This window comes from Macaca nemestrina, chromosome 2 (assembly GCF_043159975.1).
Source record: "Macaca nemestrina isolate mMacNem1 chromosome 2, mMacNem.hap1, whole genome shotgun sequence".
Lineage (NCBI taxonomy): Eukaryota > Metazoa > Chordata > Mammalia > Primates > Cercopithecidae > Macaca > Macaca nemestrina.
The window spans coordinates 170,102,814-170,126,617 of NC_092126.1; the positions used below are offsets into that span (position 1 = coordinate 170,102,814).

General features: G+C 40.8%; 1 protein-coding gene across 1 annotated transcript in view; it reads left to right on the forward strand.

Moving 5' to 3' along the window:
* The window catches only part of LOC105470386 (upstream transcription factor family member 3), a 43,966-nt gene extending 20,372 nt beyond the window's left edge, over positions 1-23,594 (forward strand). The window contains exons 3-7 of the mRNA XM_071092404.1: positions 1,420-1,484; positions 2,938-2,966; positions 6,474-6,556; positions 12,197-12,293; positions 15,104-23,594. Of these exons, the coding sequence (XP_070948505.1) occupies positions 1,438-1,484; positions 2,938-2,966; positions 6,474-6,556; positions 12,197-12,293; positions 15,104-21,576 (6,729 nt within the window). The 5' untranslated portion in view covers positions 1,420-1,437 and the 3' untranslated portion in view covers positions 21,577-23,594. The remainder of the gene's footprint in view (positions 1-1,419; positions 1,485-2,937; positions 2,967-6,473; positions 6,557-12,196; positions 12,294-15,103) is intronic.
* The last annotated feature ends 210 nt before the right edge of the window (positions 23,595-23,804 follow it).

Below are 23,804 nucleotides of genomic sequence, written 5' to 3' on the forward strand. Positions count from 1 at the left end.
CTGAGGCCTCCCCAGCCCTGAGGAACTGTGAATCAGTGAAACCTCTTTCCTTTATAAATTACCTAGTCTTGAGCATTTCTTCATAGCAACGTGAGAATGGACTAACACAGTAAATTGGTACTGGGAGTGGGGCACTGCTATAAGGATATCTGAAAATGTGAAAGCAGCTTTGGAACTGGGTAACAGGTAGAGGTTGGAACAGTTTGGAGGGCTCAGAAGAAGACAGGAAAATGTGGGAAAGTTTGGAACTTCCTAGAGACTTGTTGAATGATTTTGACCAAAATGCTGATGGTGATGTGGACAATGAAGTCCAGGCTAAGGTGGTCTCAGATGGAGATTAGGAACTTCTTGGAGACTAGAGCAAAGGTGACTCTTGCTATGCTTTAGTGAAGAAATTGGAAGCATTCTGCCTTTCCCTAGAGCTGTGGAACTTTGAACTTGAGAGAGATAATTTAGGTGATCTGGTGGAAGAAATTTCTAAGCAGCAAAGTGTTCAAAAAGTGACAGAGCACCATGATTGTAAGTTTCCAGAGGCCTCTCCAGCACTGTGGAACTGTAACTCAGTTAACCCTCTTTCCTTTGTAAATTTCCCAGTCTCATGTATTTCTTTATGGCAGCAGGAGAACGGACGAATACAGTTGTCAGTCTCTGGGATATAAAAGCATCACAGCTTTCATTATGAAATTTTTGAAAGTTGGGGAAGAGAATGAAATCACCAAAATATCACTACCCTTACTTAACTATGATTAATATATTAATGTATTTGCTTTCCGGCCTTTTCCTATATATATGTATATTTTCCAATAGTGCATGTATTATTTAGTAGCCTGATAATTGAAATATATATAGAATTTTCATGCCCAGATTTTAATGACATTCAAATGATAATGTGAGACTTCTAGCAGTTTGAAGTTAAAGCCCAACAAATGAGTGAGTGAATGAATGCTTGCTTTCATGTATGGAATATTACATGTTTGTGTTCTTGTCATGTTTGGTTTTTTTGTGTTCAGAGTTGGGGACCGTTGTTTTAGTTTAAATTCTGTATAACACTTCACATGAACAAATAGCATATTCTCCCAACTCAAGTATGTTCTACCTATCTTTCCAGCTCTTGCTCAAATTCACATCCCCTTTAAGCTTTTCTTGATTTCCAAGCCTGCAGTGATATTTTTTCTACTCAAGTTTTCTCAAGTACTTTCTGGCTATACCTCACATTTGATATTCACCATTTTCCACATTTACTAATTATAGTACTTTTATCCTATTTTCTTATACTTCTATCTGCAACACCTAATCCAGTGCTTTTCAATGTCAGTTTTTTTTTAGCATTTTAATATTCAAATCAAATGGCTATTGATCAATTTTTATAAGATTCTAGAATGACTAAGCTTTCTGGTGTGTCTTTCTATCCTTTTGTAGGTTCCTATTACTGTAACCATGCCAGAAATGACAGAGAATGAGACGCCTACAAAAAAGCAGCACAGGTATGTATCCACAGCCCCAATGTAATATACTTTGGGCAGATAAGAAGCAGAATTAGTTCCTATTTTGCCACACAGGTAGTCCTTAGAGAACTTTTATTTAGATACCTAGGAAATTATTACTTTCCAAAAATATTTTTAGATAAATACAGATTTACTAAAAAAGGTATATGGTTAAAAATTTTCCATCCTGGCCGGGTGCAGTGGCTCACGCCTGTAATCCCAGCACTTTGGGAGGCCAAGGCTGGCGCATCACCTGAGGTCAGGAGTTCAAGACTAGCCTGGCTAACATGGTGAAAGCCTGTCTCTACTAAAAATACAAAAATTAGCTGGGTATGATGGCACGTACCTGTAGTTCCAGCTACTCGGGAGGCTGAGGCAGGAGAATTGCTTGAACCTGGGAGGCAGAGGTTGCAGTGAGCCAGAATCACGCCGCTGCACTCCAGCCTAGGTGACAGAGACTCCATCTCAAAAAAAAAAGGAAAAAAAATTGTCTGTTCTTATTCTACTAGCAGTATAACAAGAATGACTGTCAGTAGTTAATATATTACCAAATCTATGTTAAATGTTTTGTTGCTAACGACATTTTCACTTGCCTATAGTATTAATTTTTGTATATCCTAAGTTCATTTAGGCTCTAGTCGGTTTGAATAGACATTTTGTGACATTATAATCCATTAATGCTAATATGCATATCAGAACAATATTACTTCTGGTTCTTTGTATAACCTTTTTTTCTGAGTTTCTAGCACCTTTCGCAATGTTTCTGCTTAGAATTGCATGGCCAATGCTTCTACTAATATTAAAATCACGATTCTCTTTCCTTACCAAATAGCTGTTAGAGAATGCTAATGTTTTGAGTAATTGTGTATAAAAGGGAAGGTCAATGCTTTTAGTAGATTGGATTTCAAGAAAATTTAAGAGTTTGGACAACCTAAGGTACATGAATACAAGATAGCTCAAATGCCACTTGTCTGTGCACGGGTGCTGTTGGCTGCAACATCTCCCTCCCTAGGGATTACAAAACTACTCTCTACTGTTGCTTGTGTCTCCTGTACACCCACACCCGTACTGGCCCAGGTGCAGGACAAACATCAGAAATCATCTATTTGGCACATCACTTCGTGAATTTACCAGCACCTAAGTTACATTTTGAAATAGTTAATTAAGCTTTTCAGTGATTGATTCATTTCCCAACCTATGACTTCTGGGTATGGAAGAATAGAGAGTTGTAGTTACCTCCAGAAATTGTGGTTTCTAAATTTATATTGAGGTTCTCTGCCATTAGATTTTCATACCATAATATATATTAAGGAAATGTTTCTTCAGATTGTTTCTTATTGCTGCAACAAATACAAATTCATAAAATTTATTTTTATGATTCTCAAAGTATAAAGTGGTAAAAATACTTTCCCATTATTTTCATGTTACCTTTTATCTGTACTTTTTGTTTCAGAAAGAAAAACCGGGAGACACACAATGCAGGTAGAAACAATTTAAATTTTACCTGTTAGCATTTTTTGCATTCAAAATGAAATCATACTGCAGTTGATTATAAGTTTTTATGTTATAAGCAAGGAATCATTATTCATTATGTTTTAGGAAACTGTTCCCTTACTGTTTTTAATTGACAAAATGCTCCCTGAGTCTCATGAAGATGGCTTGCTTATCATCTTCTGATTCATAGTCTGTTTAGATACTTTAAGAGATTACTGTATCCCTGGAGCTAGTGTTTTAAGTGATTTTACCTACCAAGGTAGTCCAGATATTATTCTCCTAGATAGTATGGAGGGAATGTATCTTTGCAGCAATTCCTGAGGGGGCTGGCTGCCTAGAGGTATAGGTAAGAGATGAGCAGCAGGCTATAGATCCTTTAGGCCTTGCAATGTGAACAGTCTTAAATTAAGTTCTGGAGTCCTCAATTATGGGGAAAAGTATGGAAAATAAATATTGGATTTTATCTCAGATATTGAAATTATAGGCCAAAGCCAGATAAACATCTATAAAATTAATTGTGCATACATTTGGAATTTGGCACACTGTGTAGCATCTTATTTTCTATCACAGACTGCATTCAGGTCTAAAAAATATTATTTTAGAAGCTAATTTTTATTATTCTATAAATGATACCTTCCTTTGTCTAAGCAAAGGACCCTTGGGAAAATTTTATCTATGGAAAAGTATGTTGAACACTGGTGGGATATTGCTGTTTCTCAGAATGTGGAGTTTATTGCCTTTGAAACTCCATTTATCAGCAGGGGGTAAAAAGTCTTAATGTTGACTTTTTTTTAACTTCCTTGCATTATAAAATCTACTCTTAGAAACCAACAACTACTATTATTAGAGAATTCAGAGGAAAGGTAAGCACAGTTTATTGCTTTAATTTTTTTGGCTGTATAAATTAATCTTTTTGACCATAAGAGCTAAGCCTTTTTTATTGGAGTCACCTGTCACATGGTGCCATAGATATGTGCTTATAGGCCGAGCATGGTGGCTCATGCCTGTAATCCCAGCACTTGCAGAGGTCAAGGCAGGTAGATCACCTGAAGTCAGGAGTTTGAGACCAGCCTGGCCAACATGGTGAAACCCCATTTCTACTAAAAATATAAAAAATTAGCCGGGTGTGGTGGTGCATGCCTGTAATCCTAGCTACTCAGGAGGCTGAGGCAGGAGAATTGCTTGAATGTGGGAGCTGGAGGATGCCATAAGCTGAGATCATGCCATTGCATTCCAGGGGTGACAGAGTGAGGCTGTGTCTCAAAAAAAAAAAAAAAAAAAAAAAAAAAGCTGTTTACTATAACTTAGTAAGAAAGACTAATTAGGTGTCATTGAAAAGGATGCTAGGCCAGGCTTGATGGCTTATGCCTGTAATTCCAACACTTTGGTAGACCAAAGCAGGAGGATATTTTGAGCCTAGGAGTTCAAAACCAGCCTGGGCAACATAGGGAGACCCCACCTCTACAAGTAATTAAAAAAATTAGCCAGGCATGGTAGTGCATGCCTATGATTCCAGCTACTCTGGAGGCTGAGGTGGAAGGATTGCTTGAGCCTGGGAGGTCAAGGCTGCCGTGAGCTGTGATCGTGCCACTGCACTCCAGCCTGGGCAACAGAACAAGACCTTGTCGCAAAAAAAAAGGGGGGGGGGAAGGGGGAAAGAAAGAAAAGAAGGATGCTCTTACTGCTAGATCATAAAGCAAAAAATATGTATATTTTGCAAGACAAGTCACACCCATGCTACTGAAAGATCATCTACTTAGAAGCACTGGAATCCTTTGTTAAAAAGGAATGTTTTAGAAAACTTTGTAATAGAAAATAGACAATACTAATGGTTCCACTTACAGTGTTTTATAGAAATTATTTGTATAATGTCTTCTGTCCTTTGACCTCTTTTAAATTTGTAACACATAAGCCTGGAACATCTCACAGTTGATTGAGAAGCTGTCGGTTGCTTTGTTTCTTTGATGGGAAAGATCCAACATAGCCAAAGTGGAGAGTCCAGATCCCAGATCCCATAGAAAAAACCAAACCAATGCCCTTTCTTATGTATTTTAAGTCATAACTAATAGCTGTTTCTGTTCCAAAAAGGCCCAGTAGTCATCCAAAAAGGTGTTTCAAGGTTCTTTAATCTGCCTAGAAAGGCCTTATTTGCCCATTTGCCATAAAGAGACAGCTTTCTAGTAACTTGTTGGTTAGTGGATTCTTTAAATTTGATTATCATTAAAATCTCTAGTAATTACTTGAACTATAATAGAATGATGACCTAATAGTAATGAAATATTAGCAATTCCTATTTGTTTGTAATTTGAATGTAATTATTATCAATGATGGTCTTTAAAATTTTAAGGTCTGGTACAGTGGCTCACGCCTGTAATCCCAGCACTTTGGGAGGCTGAGGTGGGCCGATAGCTTGAGCGCAGGAGTTTGAGACCATCCTACGCAACATGGCAAGACCCTGTCCCTACTAAAAATACAAAAAAAAAAATAGTTGGGCATGGTGTTGCATGCCTGTGGTCCCAGCTATTCACGAGGCTTGAGCCCAGGGAAGGGGCTGAGGGCAGGAGGTTGCAGTGAGCTGAGATCACACTACTGCACTCCACCCTGGGTGACAGAGTGAGACCCTGTGTCAAAGAAAAAACAAAATGCTAATAAAAGTATTATGTAGATTTCTATAAAACTAGACTTTAAAAATGACATCTTAGACATTTTACTTATTACAGTTATTTATAGTGATAATGTTTAATAAGCCCTTCCCCTTCACCTCCCCCTCCAACCCCCCCCTTTTTTTTTTTTTTTTGAGACGGAGTCTCGCTGTGTCTCCCAGGCTGGAGTGCAGTGGCGTAATCTCGGCTCACTGCAAGCTCCGCCTCCCGGGTTCACGCCATTCTCCTGCCTCAGCCTCCCGAGTAGCTGAGACTACAGGCGCCCGCCACCACGCCCGGCTAGTTTTTTGTATTTTTAGTAGAGACGGGGTTTCACCATGTTAGCCAGGATAGTCTCGATCTCCTGACCTCGTGATCCACCCGCCTCGGCCTCCCAAAGTGCTGGGATTACAGGCTTGAGCCACCGCGCCCGGCCCACCCCCCCCTTTTTTTTTTTCCCAGGCGGAGTCTCGTTCTGTTGCCCAGGCTGGAGAGCAGCAGCATGATCTCGGCTCACTGCAGCCTCCATCTCCTGGGTTTCAAGAAATTCTCTTGCCTCAGCCTCCCAAGTAGCTGGGACTACAGGCATGTGCCACCATGCCCAACTTATTTTTGTATTTTTAGTAGAGATGGGTTTTGCCATGTTGGCCAGGCTGGTCTTGAACTCCTGACCTCAGGTGATCCACCCGCCTTGGCCTCCCAAAGTGCTGGGTTTGCAGGTGTGAGCCATCGTGCCTGGCTAAGATAAGCATTTCTTAGTGATTTCTTTACCTAAAACTTCTTTACCTTGGTTGAATGAAGGCACTTTGACTAAGTAGTGTAAGGTTTGATAAACGAATTTTCTCCCATCTAGTGGAGAGGCATAGAAAGAAGAAAATCAATGCTGGGATAAACAGAATAGGAGAGCTGATCCCATGTTCTCCTGCCCTGAAGCAGGTAAGAAGTCTACTCATATCCTCATTCAATGCATATGAACAGACAATTCCCTAAGTTGTTTTGGTGCTTAGAATGATTATTTTTGTTCCTTTCTGTTTCTATGTATGGTTCTTTTGAAGTTAATAATTGCCTTGTTTTAATTCTTCCCATGCTTCCAACAGTCTTTTAGTACAGTTTCTTCATGGTCAAATGTACCATATAATTTCTGGACTCTTCAGTTTTCTCTTGATTACTAAGTTAATCACATGACTATGCTTATGTGTATGCCACTCTATTTGCCAGGCATTTTTTCGTTTTGTTTTCCTGCCAATGCATGTTCCTACTCCTTTTAAATTCTTACTTAGAATCTTCCAAGGATCTTTTAAAAAATCTATTCTCCATGCCCTCTTAACCCCCAGTAGTATTTAAAATCTCAGCTTAAAGTATGACAGTGTCCTCTAATGAAGGTACCTTTTTGTTCCTTCTAATGATGAGGATAAAGCATGCTCCACTGAAAACAAAACAAAACAAAAAATTGAAACAATATGAAAGGCATGAAAAGGTTTAAAAAATAAGGTGATATCTTACTCCCAAGCAATAATCACTATTATAATGTTGTAATTAAATGAAAATATGCAAAAACTTAATAAGACACATAGCAAACAGCACTAAAAAGCTTAAAACAACAAACATTAATCTCCTACCTGCTTCCTAACCCCAACACAGCTCCTCAGAGGCAAATATTCTCAACTGTTTCTTCTGCTTTTTTTTTCCTTGTTATATTTCTAAATAACATACTTTTGTTGCTGTACCTGAATTTTTCAATTTTAGATATTATCTATTGACTCGTTGTTATGTTTTTCCCCTGACTTCTTCTTCTTCAGTCCTCCCATTATAATTCTATGACTTTTGGTTAAATCGGTATTCAGTTTTTATGTTTTTAAAAGAGTGAATATTTTTCATGACTGAGCCAAGGAGTGTACTATTATTATATTTCATTTGTTGCTTTTGTCTTTGGGGGGAGTAAATAATTACTTCATAGTTTTCCATTTGCTTAATTTTTCATGTGCTTATCTTTAATTCTTCTGACACTTCCAACCATCTCTTAGCAGAGTTTTCTACAAGGTTGAGTGTACTACATAGTTTTCATTTGCCATTTTCTTTCTTCAAGACTTTACTTCTGGAACCCTCTGTTCTCCTTTTTCATTCTCAACCAGTTGGCCTCTTCCAGCTCTTCTGTTTTTAATTGCAGCTCTTATATTTTTAATTTTCAAGAGTCTTTTTTTCTTATTCTCTGTTCCTTTTCCTACCATATGTTTGTGGATACAATATCTTCTCACCTCTGAATAGTATATGCAGGTGTTTTCCTGAAGTTTTTTTCAGTTTATGTTTATTTCCTCTGATTTCCTTTTTTCCCCTTTTTGTCTCTTCTTTTTTTGGGGAGGTTTTCCTTAAATGTTTAGTGACTTGAAGCTGTTTTTTTCTTTCTTGGGAATGAGGCATTAAAAAGCTGATTGAATAGATTTATCTTTTGGTGGCCCTAGGTGTTGCATGATTAGAAGCTATGCTAGTTTTGTTGTTCTTGTTGTAGAACTAAAGCATATCAGTATTTGTAGTTTTTTTCTTTTGTGGGATAACTATTAAGTTTTTTATTTTCTCAGAGAAGAACCCATCAGTCTCCTGCCTGGGAGTGGGACTGATAGCAAGAGGAGTATAAGCCTGGTTGCTCTTAGTCTGGGAGCTGGATGGGGGTTGGAGGGCTAGAGAGTCTTGTGCTGTAGTAGGCAGAGTTTTACTCCACCCCCCCGTTTCACTTAGGACCCTCGTCTTGTCCACGTTTGAGCCAAGTATCCCTGAGGCTGAAATTCTCTGGTTCAAATTTCACAGAAAATAAACTTGTCTCTTGCGGTTTGGGCAGGAAGGGAAAGTCACCCAGCTGTGTAGAATATGTGCGTGGGGGCAGGGTAGGGGGTGGTTCTTATTACTGCTTTATTAGGAGTCTTTCAGCCAGTTCCCCTCTATTTTAACCCCCAGCTCGCCCCACCTTCTGTAGAGGCTGGTGGTTCTCAGTGTTGAGCCTTCCCAGGATGTCAAAGGAGCAAATCAGCTTGCTTCTCTATGTTGTCTCCCTTGGAAAGGACTTACTCTTCATTTCCTTTCATTCTTCCCTGTAGGATGGACTTAGACTTCCATATATGGTTTTTAAAATTTTTTTATTTTTATTTATTTATTTTTTTTAGATGGAGTCTCATTCTATTGCCTAGGCTGGAATTCAGTGGCATGATCTTGGCTCACTGCAACTTCCACCTCCCAGGTTCAAGTGATTCTCTTGCCTCAGCCTCCTGAATAGCTGGGATTACAGGTGCATGCCACCACGCCAGGCTAATTTTTGTATTTTTAGTAGAGATGGGGTTTTGCCATGTTGGTCAGGCTGGTCTCGAACTCCTGACCTCAAGTGATCCGTCCACCTCAGCCTCCCAAAGTGCTGGGATTATAGCGCCCAGCTCCATATATGTATTTTTCAGCCTTTTTAAAAATTGTTCTTTCTGTTTCCTTAACACAATGGCACACACTACGCCTTCTAATTTGTTTTTCTTTCTCCACGTCTCAATGGAAGGTAGCTACTCAGTAAACATAGATGTTTGCCCAGGAAAATCTTACTTTCCTGCTCTTGGCTTTCATCCCTGCGAGTTTCTCTGAAGAAAGGAAACCATAACCATTTTACTCTACCCCCCTAGAATGTGCAAAGGAAGTCAGTATTTGGCTATGAGAAGTAGAGCCGACTAAGATTTTCTTCACAGGCTTTGGCCCTGTCTGCAGTAGTGGGGCAGGTGGCTGGGAATTATCAGGTTCTGCCTTTGTTCAGATTATTGTTTTTAAAAAGAACAATATTATTTTTCTCTTAGTAGTAAATAATTTTCTGGGTTTATGTATTGGGTCTCTGTTGGGACTCAGTGCAAAGAACTCAGAATTATAAATTGCCAAACAAAGGACTAAATCACAGTGATTCCTACATGAAAACAGTTATTTACGAAGTACTAGAGATAGCTAATAATATATATCCTGGAGTAGAGGTTAAATATTCATTGCAACATTCTTGATAGCTGAAGGAGAAAAATCAGAAATGACAAGATATCTTAAATGTTTATCAACAATAGACTGGTAAATAAAATAAATACAGTCATTAGAAACAATAAATAGGCTGGGTGTGGTGACTCACACCTGTAATCCCAGCACTTTGGAAAGCTGAGGCTTTCGGGTGGATCACGAGATCAGGAGATCGAGACCATCTTGGCTAACATGGTGAAACCCCATCTCTACTAAAAACAAACAAACAAAAAATTAGCCGGGCGTGGTGGTGGGCGCTTGTAGCTACTCGGGGAGGCTGAGGCAGGAGAATGGCATGAACCTGGGAGGTGGGGTTGCAGTGAGCCGAGATTGCGCCACTGCACTCTAACATGGGCGACAAAACGAGACTCTGTCTCAAAAAAAAAAAAAAAAGAAGAAAGAAAGAAAAAAAAGAATAAGTAGGGGCAGGGCGTGGTGGCTCACACTTGTAACTCCTGAGGTCAGGAGTTCGAGACCAGCCTGGCCAACATGGTGAAACCCTGTCTCTACCAAAAAAAAAAAAAAAAAAGCCATTCGTGATGGCATGTGCCTGTAGTCCCAGCTACTTGAGAGGCTGAGGCAGGAGAATTACTTGAGCCCGAGAGGCAGAGGTTGCAGTGAGCTGAGATTGTGCCACTGCACTCCAGCCTCGGCCACAGAATAAGACTCTGTCTCAAAAAAAAAAAAAAAAAAAAAGAAGAAGGGTATCTAGATGCTATATGGAAGTATTGCATATATAGATATAGATATCGATATGTGTATCATCTTTTTGAGATGGAGTTTTGCTACTGTTGCCAAGGCTGGAGGGCAGTGGCGCAATCTTGGCTCATCACAACCTCCTTTTCCTGGGTTCAAGTGATTCTCCTGACTCAGCCTCCCGAGTAGCTGGGATTACAGGCATGTGCCACCACGCCCGGCTAATTTTGTATTTTTAGTAGAGACGGGGTTTCTCCATGTTGGTCAGGCTGGTCTCAAACTACTGACCTCAGGTGATCTGCCCACCTCAGCCTCCCAAAGTGCTGGGATTACAGGCGTGAGCCACTGTACCTGGCCACCAAGATATATTTTTAAATGTAAAGAAATACAAAATCCTTTTGTTTTTGTTTTTTTTTTGTTTTTTTTTTCTTTTGAGACAGAATCTCACTGTCGCCCAGGCTGGAGTGCAGTGGCAGGATCTCACTTCACTGCAACCTCCGCCTCCTGGGTTCAAGCAATTCTCGTGTCTCAGCCTACTGAGTAGCTGGGATTACAGATGTGCACCGCCATGCCTGGCTAACTTTTTTGTAATTTTGATAGAGATGGGATTTTGCCATTTTGGCCAGGCTGGTCTCAAATTCCTGACCTCAAGTGTCTGCCCGCCTCAGCCTTCCAAAGTGCTGGGATTATAGGCGTGAGCCACCACGCCTGGCCTTGTCTGGATTTTTAAAAGAGAGATATATAGGCATATGTTGGACATGAGTATAAAGGAATACTTTAACATAACATACAATCTTTTTGAAAAAGCTTAGGAATACAATGTACTGGAAGCACAACACCAAAACTCAATCAAGTAACATTTCTTTCTTGACCTATTATTTAGAATAATTTGTAGTTGTGGTTAAACAGAGTAAAGAATAACATTAAAATCCAAAACCTTTGCACAGTCTTGAAGGCCTTCTCTGGCCTCTTCTACCACTCTTCCCATATGTACTCCACTGTATCTCCGCTCACCTCCTTACCATTCCTCCAACGTGCCAAGCCTAGCTTGGCTGAGGGCCCCTGTCCTTCTGTCTGGACTCCCTTTTCCCATATATCTGCAGGGCCTGCTTCCTTTCACTTCCTTCCAGTTTTTGCTCAGGTATCACCTTATTCAGGGCCCTTCCCCAACCTCCATATACAACAAATGTTCTCAGTGTCTTAGTTCAGGCTGCTACAACAAAAATGCCATAGACGGGGTAACTTAATTTCCCACAGTTCTGGAAGCTGGGAATTCCAAGATCAAGTGTCAGCCAATTCACTTCCTGGTGATGACCCACTTCCTAGTTATGTCCTCAAGTGGCAGACAGAGAGAGATCATCTCTGTCTCTTCTTATAAGGCACTAATCCTATCATGGGGGCTCCACCTTCATGACCTAATTACCTCTGAAATACCATCACACTGGGGATAAGGGTTTAGACATATGAATTTTAGGGGGCACAAACATTCAGTCCATTGCAGAGAGCAACCTCCACCATCACTCTGGCTCCCCCTTACCCTGCTTTATATTTCTTCGTAGCATTCCTGTGTGTGTGTGTGTGTGCGCGCGCGCGTGTGTGTATACTTCAAGGACAGAGACTTTGTTTGTTATACTAGTATATCCCTAGTGCCTAAAACAGAGCCTGCCACACATTAGATGCCCAATGACCATTTAATAAATGAAAAATATACAGTAAAAGCTTTTGAATATAGTGCCTATTTTAAATTTTGAGAAGATATGTATCATATATATGTGATAAAGACAAAGCTTAGAGTTTCATCTGGCAAGTTCTTACCCTTTAGTGAAACTTGTAAACTTTTAAAATTTTCTTGGGCAGAGCAAGAATATGATCCTGGACCAAGCCTTTAAATATATAACAGAATTGAAAAGGCAAAATGATGAACTCTTGCTTAATGGAGGAAACAATGAACAAGGTAAAGATTTAAAAGTTCTTACTTTTTGTTATTTTAAAAAATGTTTAGGTGTTTGTGTCACAGTGAAATTTATATTATGATACAGAAAGCTTTTTGGCCCCAAAACATGAAGACCCTGCATTCAGTGGGTCTGGAAGAATAGTGTTACCAATACATTCATTTCAGTCTAACTCTTTCTCCTCCTCTGTGAGCACCACTTATCTTGCAGGCATACATAGTTTTGACTTTGAACTCTTCTGTGTATTTCCTGTTTGCCTAACTCATGATACTGGTAATGCTAAATCTCCTTTATTCCAATTGGACATTGCAGTTAGGGCAATCCCATAAGAAGATGTAAGGGGGAGTTCTGCTCAGTGAAACTTAAAAACAAGATTAGGATATTCTTGTGCCAAGACTTAACTATGCATTAACAAAAAAGGCCAAAACATTCATTTTGTTTATACTACTTGTGTGCATCAAACTGCCTGATCATTTAATGATATTTGATTTTTAGATAAAGGTGACTTTTTAATGCCATCAAATGAGTTCTCCTTTTCCATTAGCATTGGAGAGAAAGTTTCCTTATAGCAGTGGAAAAAAAATATTCCAGGCAAGTGTAAAGCTCAGGGTAGGCCAGTTTGAAATTTTCTTTTATTTATGCCCCTGCCAAGTGCAGGGAGAGAATTTCCTGTGACAACTCAGTAGGCCACCTTAAAAGGAGAGAAAAAAGGGCAGAATTGCCTGAGGTAAGGCTAGTGCTGGGTTGTGTTTGTTGTAATGGATGGGAAAGATATTGGAAAGCATACCTAGGAGGTCAGCATTCAGAATTCTCCTTGTTTACTTTTAGTTAAATATTAGCAGCTTCCCCACTCACCTGGTTTAGCTGGTGTTTATGGCCCAGGTCCTTTTGTGATGCCATCAGATAGATAAATAATCCATGTTTAGTGACCATTTGAGGCACCCCGCAGAAGGGTATGTAAGACAGAATGATGAGTAGACTTTCCTAATGAAGGCTCCTTTGATTTCAAAGCACAGAGGCTGAGGCAATCAAGTTACCTTAGGAAAAAGGGAAATTGTTGAAAAATGTAAGTTGCATGGGACTCAGAAAAAGCTGACCAGACAGGCTAGGGGTTAGGGGTGGGATCTAAGGCAGCCTACATCTGTGTTTGTTATTTCTGTCATGATCATTATTTCTCTGATTCTTTTTCTGTGCGTCTGTTGTATCCTCTTTTTTCTCTGAGTGGCTTCTTCCTCATGCTCACTGTGCACATATCTAGTGGCCAAAGCAATGGCCTTAGACTCAGGCCCTCCTAGGTTTGCATCTCAGCTTCATTTACTCACTCAGTATCCTTTGGCCAGTTACTTAACCTCTCTAAGTCCCAGTAACTGCTCTGAGCCTGTTTCTCACATCTAAAAGTGGTGATAATAAAATATAAGTTGCTATCTCATGGTTCTTGTGAGGATTAAAAGAGATAATACAAGAACTTAAGATTAAAGCCTAGCACATAGTAATTGCTTGATAAATGTTAGCTGTTATGGTTGTCATTGTTGTTAAATAATGAATGAAATGTGCCAGGTAGTAAAGGTACAGTAAGTGAGAACCGTGATTATTATTTGGTCCATAATGATTGTTCTTTAATTTCTACTGTCCGTGGACACTGGTATCTTTCTTTTGTCTCTTAGTTTTAAACTAAGAAAAATGATCTGCTAGTTTCAGCTTGTCTTTGTTGGAATGGAGCTTTTCATTTCAGGCTCCCTCACAGGGTGTTAGCCTGGAGAATAGGCTGCTTTGGAATAGGAATGAGAATACTCTCCACTGTTGCAAGGCAGCTGGGGATGTGTGGGGTCACAGAGCATATACCAGCAGCTAAGTCTGCCCCATTGGTGGTACTCATAGATGAAGCCATCTACCTTAGAAAGGAGGGCTGTGACAATGTCCTCACTGCTCAGTAGCATACCTGCATTGTCCCTACCAAGCAAGGTGCAGGTTCCATTGTCAATGCTTTCTTTGGTGCACTTTGGTGCCACTTTACTTCTCACGTGCTCTATTCCTTTTTGTCTCCATTGTTTCAAAGGGTAAAATAGAAACTAAAGCCATTTATAAAAGAGACTGTCATCTGGGCATGGTGGCTTATGCCTGTAATCCCAGCACTTTGGGAGGCCAAGATGGGCAGATCACTTGAGATCAGGAGTTCAAGACCAGCCTGGCCAACATGGCGAAACCCTGAATCTACTAAAAATATGAAAATTAGCTGAGAGTGTTGGTGTGCACCTGTAATCCCAGCTACTTGGGAGGTTGAGGCAGAAGAATTGCTTGAACCTGGGAGGTGGAGGTTGCAGTGAGCCGAGATTGCACCACTGTACTCCAGCCTAGGTCAGAGAGCAAGACTCTGTCTCAAAAAAATAAAAAATAAAGAGACTGTCTGTTACTATCACAGGTAATGTTGGCTGCTGCAGCATTTAAATGGCATACTGATATTCAATGTTATTTTCCTAGCATGTTACCATGATAGCAGTATGTCTTCCCTTACTTCAGCTATGTAGCTGCCCTATTGGAAATTTTTAAATTGGGAATTTTGAGGTTTCTACATTATGAGTAATTTTTCAGTTGACCTTTAAAGATTTATACTTTTTAAAGGAGGGCAGAGGGATTTAGGATATCATTCTAAAAAGAAAAAAGAAGTTGTATTAGAAAAGAGCTGAAGAGTCTCAGTTGAGGTAATTAGAATGCTATTGTTAGAATTCAGTAGTTTAGTATACAGTTCTTTATCAAGTTATTGTAAATACTGACATTCCCAGGTATTTATAAATTTTTGTTTTTAATGTTATAGCTGAAGAAATAAAAAAGCTACGGAAACAACTGGAAGAAATTCAAAAAGAAAATGGCCGATATATTGAGTTACTGAAAGCTAATGACATATGCTTATATGATGACCCCACAATTCACTGGAAAGGAAATCTTAAAAACTCGAAGGTCTCTGTTGTTATTCCTAGTGACCAGGTTCAAAAAAATATCATTGTTTATTCCAACGGGAATCAGCCTGGTGGAAACAGCCAGGGAACAGCTGTTCAGGGGATAACTTTTAATGTTAGTCATAATTTACAAAAGCAGACCGCCAATGTGGTGCCAGTACAGAGGACTTGCAATCTTGTGACTCCTATATCTATTTCTGGAGTTTACCCTTCTGAAAACAAGCCATGGCATCAGACCACAGTTCCTGCATTGGCTACCAACCAGCCTGTTCCTCTTTGTCTTCCTGCTGCCATTTCTGCTCAGAGTGTTCTCGAGCTTCCCACCTCTGAAAGCGAATCAAGTGTGCTTGGTGCCTCTAGTGGCTCACTGATTGCTGTTTCAGTTGGACCTGAGCCTCACCAACATCATTCTTTGCACACATGTTTAAATGATCAAAATTCTTCTGAAAATAAGAATGGACAAGAGAACCCCAAATTATTGAAGAAAATGACCCCTTGTGCTGTAAACATCCCCCTCAGCTCCTCAGCAGCTGCCACTGAAGTGCACCATGGAAACAAGTCCTGCCTGAGCATACAGGACTTCAGAGGTGATTTTCAAAACACTTTTGTTGTTTCAGTTACCACCACAGTCTGCTCCCAGCCTCCCAGAACTGCAGATGATTCTTCTCCAATGAGCATTAGCAAGAGTGCAGACTTGACAAGTACAGCTACAGTGGTGGCATCATCTGCCCCTGGAGTAGGGAAGGCCACCATTCCTATAAGCACTCTTTCGGGAAACCCTTTGGACAATGGTTGGACTCTTTCTTGTTCTTTGCCTTCTTCAAGCGTTAGTACTTCAGATTTGAAAAACATTAATAGCCTTACACGAATTTCTTCAGCTGGAAACACACAGACAACGTGGACTACTTTGCAACTGGCGGGAAACACTATTCAGCCCTTAAGCCAGACACCGTCTTCTGCTGTGACTCCAGTATTAAATGAGTCTGGTACTAGCCCTACCACAAGTAACCACAGTAGACATGTGGCTACAGGCATCAACTTGAATAATTCCTTTCCAGCAGATGGGCAGCCAGTTGAGCAAGTAGTTGTAACATTGCCTTCTTGTCCATCTTTACCTATGCAGCCACTAATTGCCCAGCCACAAGTTAAATCTCAGCCTCCCAAAAATATCCTTCCACTGAATTCAGCAATGCAGGTGATTCAGATGGCTCAGCCAGTTGGGTCAGCTGTTAATGCAGCTCCAACTAATCAAAATGTTATAATTCTTCAACCACCCAGCACCACCCCATGCCCAACAGTGATGAGAGCAGAAGTTCCCAACCACACAGTAGGTCAACAGATAGTAATCATACAGGCAGCTAATCAGAATCCTTTGCCACTCCTCTCTGCTCCACCTCCTGGTTCTGTTCGACTCCCTATTAATGGAGCCAATACTGTAATAGGGTCTAATAATTCAGTGCAAAATGTTTCAACACCACAGACTTTTGGAGGAAAGCATCTTGTCCACATATTACCAAGACCTTCATCTTTATCAGTGTCTAACTCAACACAGACTTTTTCTGTTACCATGTCAAACCAACAGCCTCAAACCATTTCTTTAAATGGACAGCTCTTTGCTTTGCAGCCTGTGATGTCTTCATCAGGAACTACAAATCAAACCCCTATGCAAATTATTCAACCCACCACCAGCGAAGATCCAAATACCAATGTTGCCCTGAATACATTTGGTGCTTTGGCCAGCCTCAATCAAAGCATATCACAGATGGCTGGGCAAAGCTGTGTACAATTGTCTATTAGCCAGCCTGCCAATGCTCAAACTGCTGCAAATAGTCAAACCACTACAGCTAACTGTGTTTCATTAGCAACTGCAGCACCTCCTGTGACAACAGATAGTTCAGCCACACTAGCCAGTACTTATAATCTAGTGAGTACTTCCTCGATGAACACTGTTGCTTGTTTGCCTCCTAACATGAAATCTAAAAGGTTGAATAAGAAGCCAGGTGCCAGGAAACACTTAGCAGCAAACAAGTCAGCGTGTCCGCTGAATCCAGTCAGAGATGTGAGCAAGTTAGACTGCCCCAACCCTGAAAGCTCAGCAGAGCTGCCCTGTAATGATGGACTGCTAGAAAGCTTCCCTGCTGTATTACCACCTGTCTCTATGTCCCAGGCAAATAGTGTGAGTGTTTCTGCTTCACATTCTTTGGGTGTTCTAAACTCTGAATCATTAATACCTGAGTCTGTATCCAAATCTAAGTCAATAGAAAAGTCCAGCTCACCCTCCCAAGAATCTGTAACAAGTGAACATTTTGCAATGGCCCCAGCAAAATCCAAAGATTCTACCCCTAATCTGCAACAAGAGACACCTCAGGATAAACCACCAAGTCATTTAGCATTGTCAGATGCTGCCAAACCCTGCACTTCAGCCAATGTATTGATTCCATCTCCAAGTGATCCTCACATTTTGGTTTCTCAGGTTTCTGGTTTGTCATCTACAACAAGCACTACAAGTACTGACTGTGTTTCTGAGGTAGAAATCATTGCTGGACCTTGCACAGTTGAGCAAGATTCATCAGATACAATGCAAACCACAGGTCTCTTAAAGGGGCAAGGTTTAACTACATTGCTATCTGATCTTGCTAAAAAAAAAAACCCTCAGAAATCATCTCTTTCTGATCAGATGGATCATCCTGACTTTTCTTCAGAAAATCCTAAAATAGTTGATTCAAGTGTGAGTTTACATCCCAAACAGGAACTATTACTGATGAACAGTGATGACAGAGATCCTCCACAGCATCATTCCTGCCTGCCTGATCAAGAGGTTATTAATGGTTCTTTGATCACCAGTAGACAGGCTGACTCTCCCATGTCAACCAGCTCTGGCAGTAGTCGTAGTTTCTCAGTTGCATCCATGCTTCCTGAAACAACAAGAGAAGATGTGACCAGCAGTGCAACAGCTAATACATGTGACAGCTGTACCTTTGTAGAGCAAACCGATATAGTAGCTCTTGCAGCAAGAGCTATTTTTGACCAGGAGAACCTGGAGAAGGGAAGAGTTGGCCTCCAGGCTGATATAAGGGAAGTTGCTTCAAAGCCTTCTGAAGCATCATCGTTAGAGGGAGACCCACCTTTCAAATCACAGATACCTAAAGAGAATGGCACAGGACAGGCAGAAGCAACACCAAATGAATTTAATTCTCAGGATTCAATTGAAGCAACTATGGAGAGGCCCCTTGAAAAACCGAGCTGTTCTCTAGGAATTAAAACATCAAATGCACCTTTACAGGCTTCACCTTCTCAGCCCCCAAGCATCACCAGTTTAAGCGTGAATAATCTTATCCATCAGAGCAGCATCAGCCATCCTCTGGCCAGCTGTGCGGGTTTATCCCCAACTTCAGAGCAAACAACTGTCCCTGCAACGGTTAATCTGACTGTTTCATCTAGCTCCTATGACAGTCAACCTCCTGGACCATCTCTGATGACCGAATATTCCCAAGAACAGCTAAATACTATGACTAGTACCATACCAAATTCACAGATTCAAGAGCCACTCTTAAAGCCAAGTCATGAAAGCCGTAAAGATTCCGCTAAGCGTGCTGTCCAAGATGACCTTTTACTGTCTTCAGCTAAACGGCAAAAGCACTGTCAGCCAGCCCCCCTCAGGCTTGAAAGTATGTCCCTGATGAGCAGAACTCCAGACACCATTTCTGATCAAACTCAAATGATGGTCAGTCAGATCCCTCCTAATTCTTCAAACTCGGTTGTGCCTGTTAGCAACCCAGCTCATGGAGATGGCCTTACACGATTATTTCCACCTAGTAACAACTTTGTGGCTCCTGCATTGAGGCAAACTGAAGTTCAGTGTGGTTCTCAGCCTTCAGTTGCTGAGCAGCAGCAAACCCAGGCAGGTCAACATCTACAGGCCCTGCAGCAGCATGTTCCAGCTCAAGGGGTATCTCACCTTCATAGTAACCATCTCTACATAAAGCAGCAGCAGCAGCAGCAGCAGCAGCAACAGCAACAACAACAAGCAGGGCAGTTAAGAGAGAGGCATCACTTATATCAAATGCAGCATCATGTACCTCATGCAGAGAGCTCTGTCCACTCTCAGCCCCATAATGTCCACCAACAGAGGACTCTGCAACAGGAAGTTCAGATGCAGAAAAAGAGGAATCTTGTTCAGGGCACCCAGGCCTCTCAGCTTTCCTTACAACCCAAGCACCATGGAACTGACCAGTCCCGATCCAAGAGTGGGCAGCCCCATCCCCACCATCAGCAGATGCAGCAACAAATGCAGCAACACTTTGGAAGCTCCCAGACAGAGAAGAGCTGTGAAAACCCTTCAACTAGTCGGAACCATCATAACCATCCCCAGAACCATCTCAATCAAGATATTATGCACCAACAGCAGGATGTTGGAAGCAGACAGCAAGGTTCAGGGGTTTCATCTGAACATGTATCTGGGCATAATCCAATGCAGAGGCTTTTGACATCAAGAGGCTTAGAGCAGCAAATGGTGTCCCAACCAAGTATTGTGACTAGATCTTCAGACATGACCTGTACTCCACACAGGCCGGAGAGAAATAGAGTTTCAAGTTATTCTGCTGAGGCACTCATTGGAAAGACATCTTCTAATTCAGAGCAGAGAATGGGGATATCAATTCAGGGTTCCAGAGTTTCAGATCAGCTTGAAATGAGAAGCTATCTTGATGTTCCCAGAAATAAGAGTTTGGCTATTCATAATATGCAGGGTCGTGTGGACCACACTGTAGCCTCAGATATCCGCCTTTCCGATTGTCAGACGTTTAAACCAAGTGGAGCTAGTCAACAGCCCCAGAGTAATTTTGAAGTACAATCTTCAAGAAACAATGAAATAGGTAACCCTGTATCATCATTGCGGAGTATGCAGTCCCAGGCTTTTCGAATTAGTCAAAATACTGGCCCACCACCAATTGACCGTCAAAAGAGATTACCTTACCCACCAGTTCAGAGCATCCCAACAGGAAATGGTATTCCATCAAGGGACAGTGAAAATACTTGTCACCAAAGTTTCATGCAGAGCTTACTTGCCCCTCACCTCAGTGATCAGGTCATTGGGAGCCAGAGGTCACTCTCAGAACATCAGAGGAATACACAGTGTGGTCCATCCTCTGCAATTGAATATAATTGTCCCCCAACTCATGAAAATGTCCATATTAGAAGAGAGAGTGATAGTCAGAATAGGGAAAGTTGTGACATGTCGTTAGGTGCAATTAACACCAGGAACAGCACCTTGAATATTCCTTTTTCAAGTTCCTCTTCCTCAGGAGATATTCAGGGTCGAAACACAAGCCCCAATGTTTCTGTGCAGAAATCCAATCCCATGAGGATTACTGACAGTCATGCGACCAAGGGCCACATGAACCCTCCAGTCACAACCAACATGCATGGGGTTGCAAGGCCAGCGTTGCCACATCCATCTGTGTCTCATGGAAATGGTGATCAAGGCCCTCCTGTACGTCAAGCTAATTCTTCAGTTCCCCAGAGATCAAGGCATCCCCTGCAAGACAGCAGTGGTTCCAAAATTCGTCAACCTGAAAGGAATCGTTCTGGAAACCAAAGGCAAAGTAATGTCTTTGATCCAAGTCTTCCCCATCTTCCTCTCTCTACTGGTGGCAGTATGATTCTTGGACGTCAACAACCTGCTACAGAGAAGAGAGGAAGTATTGTTCGTTTCATGCCTGATAGCCCACAAGTACCTAATGATAATTCAGGTCCTGATCAGCATACACTGTCACAAAATTTTGGTTTTTCTTTTATTCCTGAGGGTGGCATGAATCCACCAATAAATGCTAATGCTTCTTTCATTCCACAGGTTACTCAGCCTAGTGCCACTCGAACTCCAGCCCTCATCCCGGTAGATCCGCAAAATACTCTGCCCTCCTTCTATCCTCCATACTCTCCTGCTCATCCTACACTGTCCAATGATATTTCAATCCCCTATTTTCCTAATCAGATGTTCTCAAATCCCAGCACAGAGAAGGTAAACAGTGGAAGTTTAAATAACCGATTTGGATCAATTTTATCTCCTCCCAGACCTGTTGGGTTTGCTCAACCAAGTTTTCCTCTTCTCCCAGATATGCCACCAATGCACATGACCAACTCTCATTTATCCAATTTTAATATGACATCTTTGTTTCCAGAAATAGCTACAGCGCTTCCTGATGGCTCAGCAATGTCACCTTTGCTTACGATAGCAAATTCCTCTGCCTCTGACTCTTCCAAGCAGTCCTCAAACAGACCTGCCCATAACATAAGCCATATTCTAGGTCATGATTGCAGTTCAGCTGTTTAAATACTGATAAGCGAAATGTAGAGGTAATGAGATTACAAATGTATTTGTGTGTGCGTGTGCACAGACATGTACATGAAGAGAAGGATTGTGTGTGTGTGTCTTTGTATAATCAGTTTTCAGTTATCTTCTGAATGTAGGGAAGCCATGTCAGATGCAGATACTGGGTTGTCAGAAAACAAGTTATCTTTCATTTTCAGCTGCATGGTGTACTTTCTTACTTTCCAAGTAGATTTACATTTCCAAGTTGATATTTCCTAAATACTAATTAGCTGGAAATTGGGGGAGATCATCTTGTCATGTACTGGGTAGTAGGAGGGAGCCTAGATTTTAAACTTGATTTTTTTTTTTTTTTTTTTTTTTTGAGACGGAGTCTCGCTCTGTCGCCCAGGCTGGAGTGCAGTGGCCAGATCTCAGCTCACTGCAAGCTCCGCCTCCCGGGTTCACGCCATTCTCCTGCCTCAGCCTCCCGAGTAGTTGGGACTACAGGCGCCCGCCACTGCGCCCGGCTAGTTTTCTGTATTTTTTAGTAGAGACGGGGTTTCACCGTGTTAGCCAGGATGGTCTCGATCTCCTGACCTCGTGATCCGCCCGTCTCGGCCTCCCAAAGTGCTGGGATTACAGGCTTGAGCCACCGTGCCCGGCCTTAAACTTGATTGTTGATAACTTATAGAATATATAATTAAGTTGCTACTGAAAAATATAGACAGCTTGATAAAACACAGTGGCTCATAACCAAGTGCTGGCTAATGTCAGCATCTAGAACAGCTTCTTACCTATGGCAGATGTTGAACTGATGTTGAGTTAAATGTCTGTAGTTAAAGTCAAGCAGTTAGCAAATAAATGAATTGTTCAATCAGCCTTTATTCTCAAAGTTTGGTTTAGATAGAGGCTTCTTTTTAAATTATAACAATCCATAAATTATCTGAATTGTGTGTCTTATTCTTCAAATTAGGGAGCTGTGTTCCTTTAATGTGCCAAGATTCTTCAAAGGTCTTCCTTAGACAATTATTTAGCCTTACATATAGAAAGCTAACAAGTTAAGTACAAACGTATTCTCCATTTTGTGCTTGCATTTTGCATCAGGCCATAAGGGTAAATGCAGTTAGTTGTATTGTGGAGTTTTGCATGGGTTCAGTTAACAATGGATGTTTCATCAGCTAAGTTTAATTTAGTATTCTCTCTTCATTTTATTTATTTGATCTTGAAATAAATTCTTTTGCATTCATTTAAATATTAGGATTGATCAGGAAATAGTGTGTTTGTAATCTACACATTTATTTGAGCCTTACTTTAAAAATATTTCTGAACAGAGATTTAAACTGTCAGTATTTTCATTTACTGATAGTATTTGTAGTTTAAATATGGCATTGTATATTACATTATTATCCTTCATAACAGAATTATAATGAGGATATGAATTTGTTTATTATTTTTCTTGTTGGTAGATGTGAAATGGTGCTTCAAAAAATATATAGACTTTCTATCTGTCTCTGTGTGTGTAAGTATGTGTGTGTGTGTACACATATTTTAAAGTATGAATCGGTCCTTTAAAAATAGGCCTGCCATCTAAAAATGGGAAATTGAGACCTGAGACCTGCTAAAACATAGAAGAACCTGATATAGGTAGGTTTTTTTGTTTTTTTGTTTTTTTAATAGACAGAGTCTGGCTTTGTCGCCCAGGCTGGAGTGTAGTGGTGTGATCTCAGCTCACTGCAAGCTCCGCCTCCTGGGTTCAAGCAATTCTCCTGCCTCAGCCTCCCGAGTAGCTGGGACCACAGGCATGTGCCACCACACCTGGCTAATTTTTTGTATCTTTAGTAGAGATGGGGTTTCACCATGTTAGGATGGTCTTGATTTCCTGACCTTGTGATCTGCCCGCCTTGGCCTCCCAAAGTGCCAGGATTACAGGCGTGAGCCACCGTGCTCGGCCTAGGTAGGGATTTTTTAAAAGCCCCACAGAAGTTTATAATACATTTAAAAAACCCATATTAAAATTTGAAAACTTAAAAAAAAAAAAACTAAGGAAACAATAGTATATATTCCTTTACTTAAACCCATGAAGTCCGTTACTTTTTGTTCTTGTTATATTCTGCCAAAAATGGGATGGGGTGGGAGAGATGCATATAAATTGTTTTATCTGCTTTGTTAACAAAGTGAGCTCAAGGACCAGCGTTTCTTTTCTTTCTTTTTTCTTTTCTTTTTTTCTTCTTTTTTTTTTTTTTTTTTTG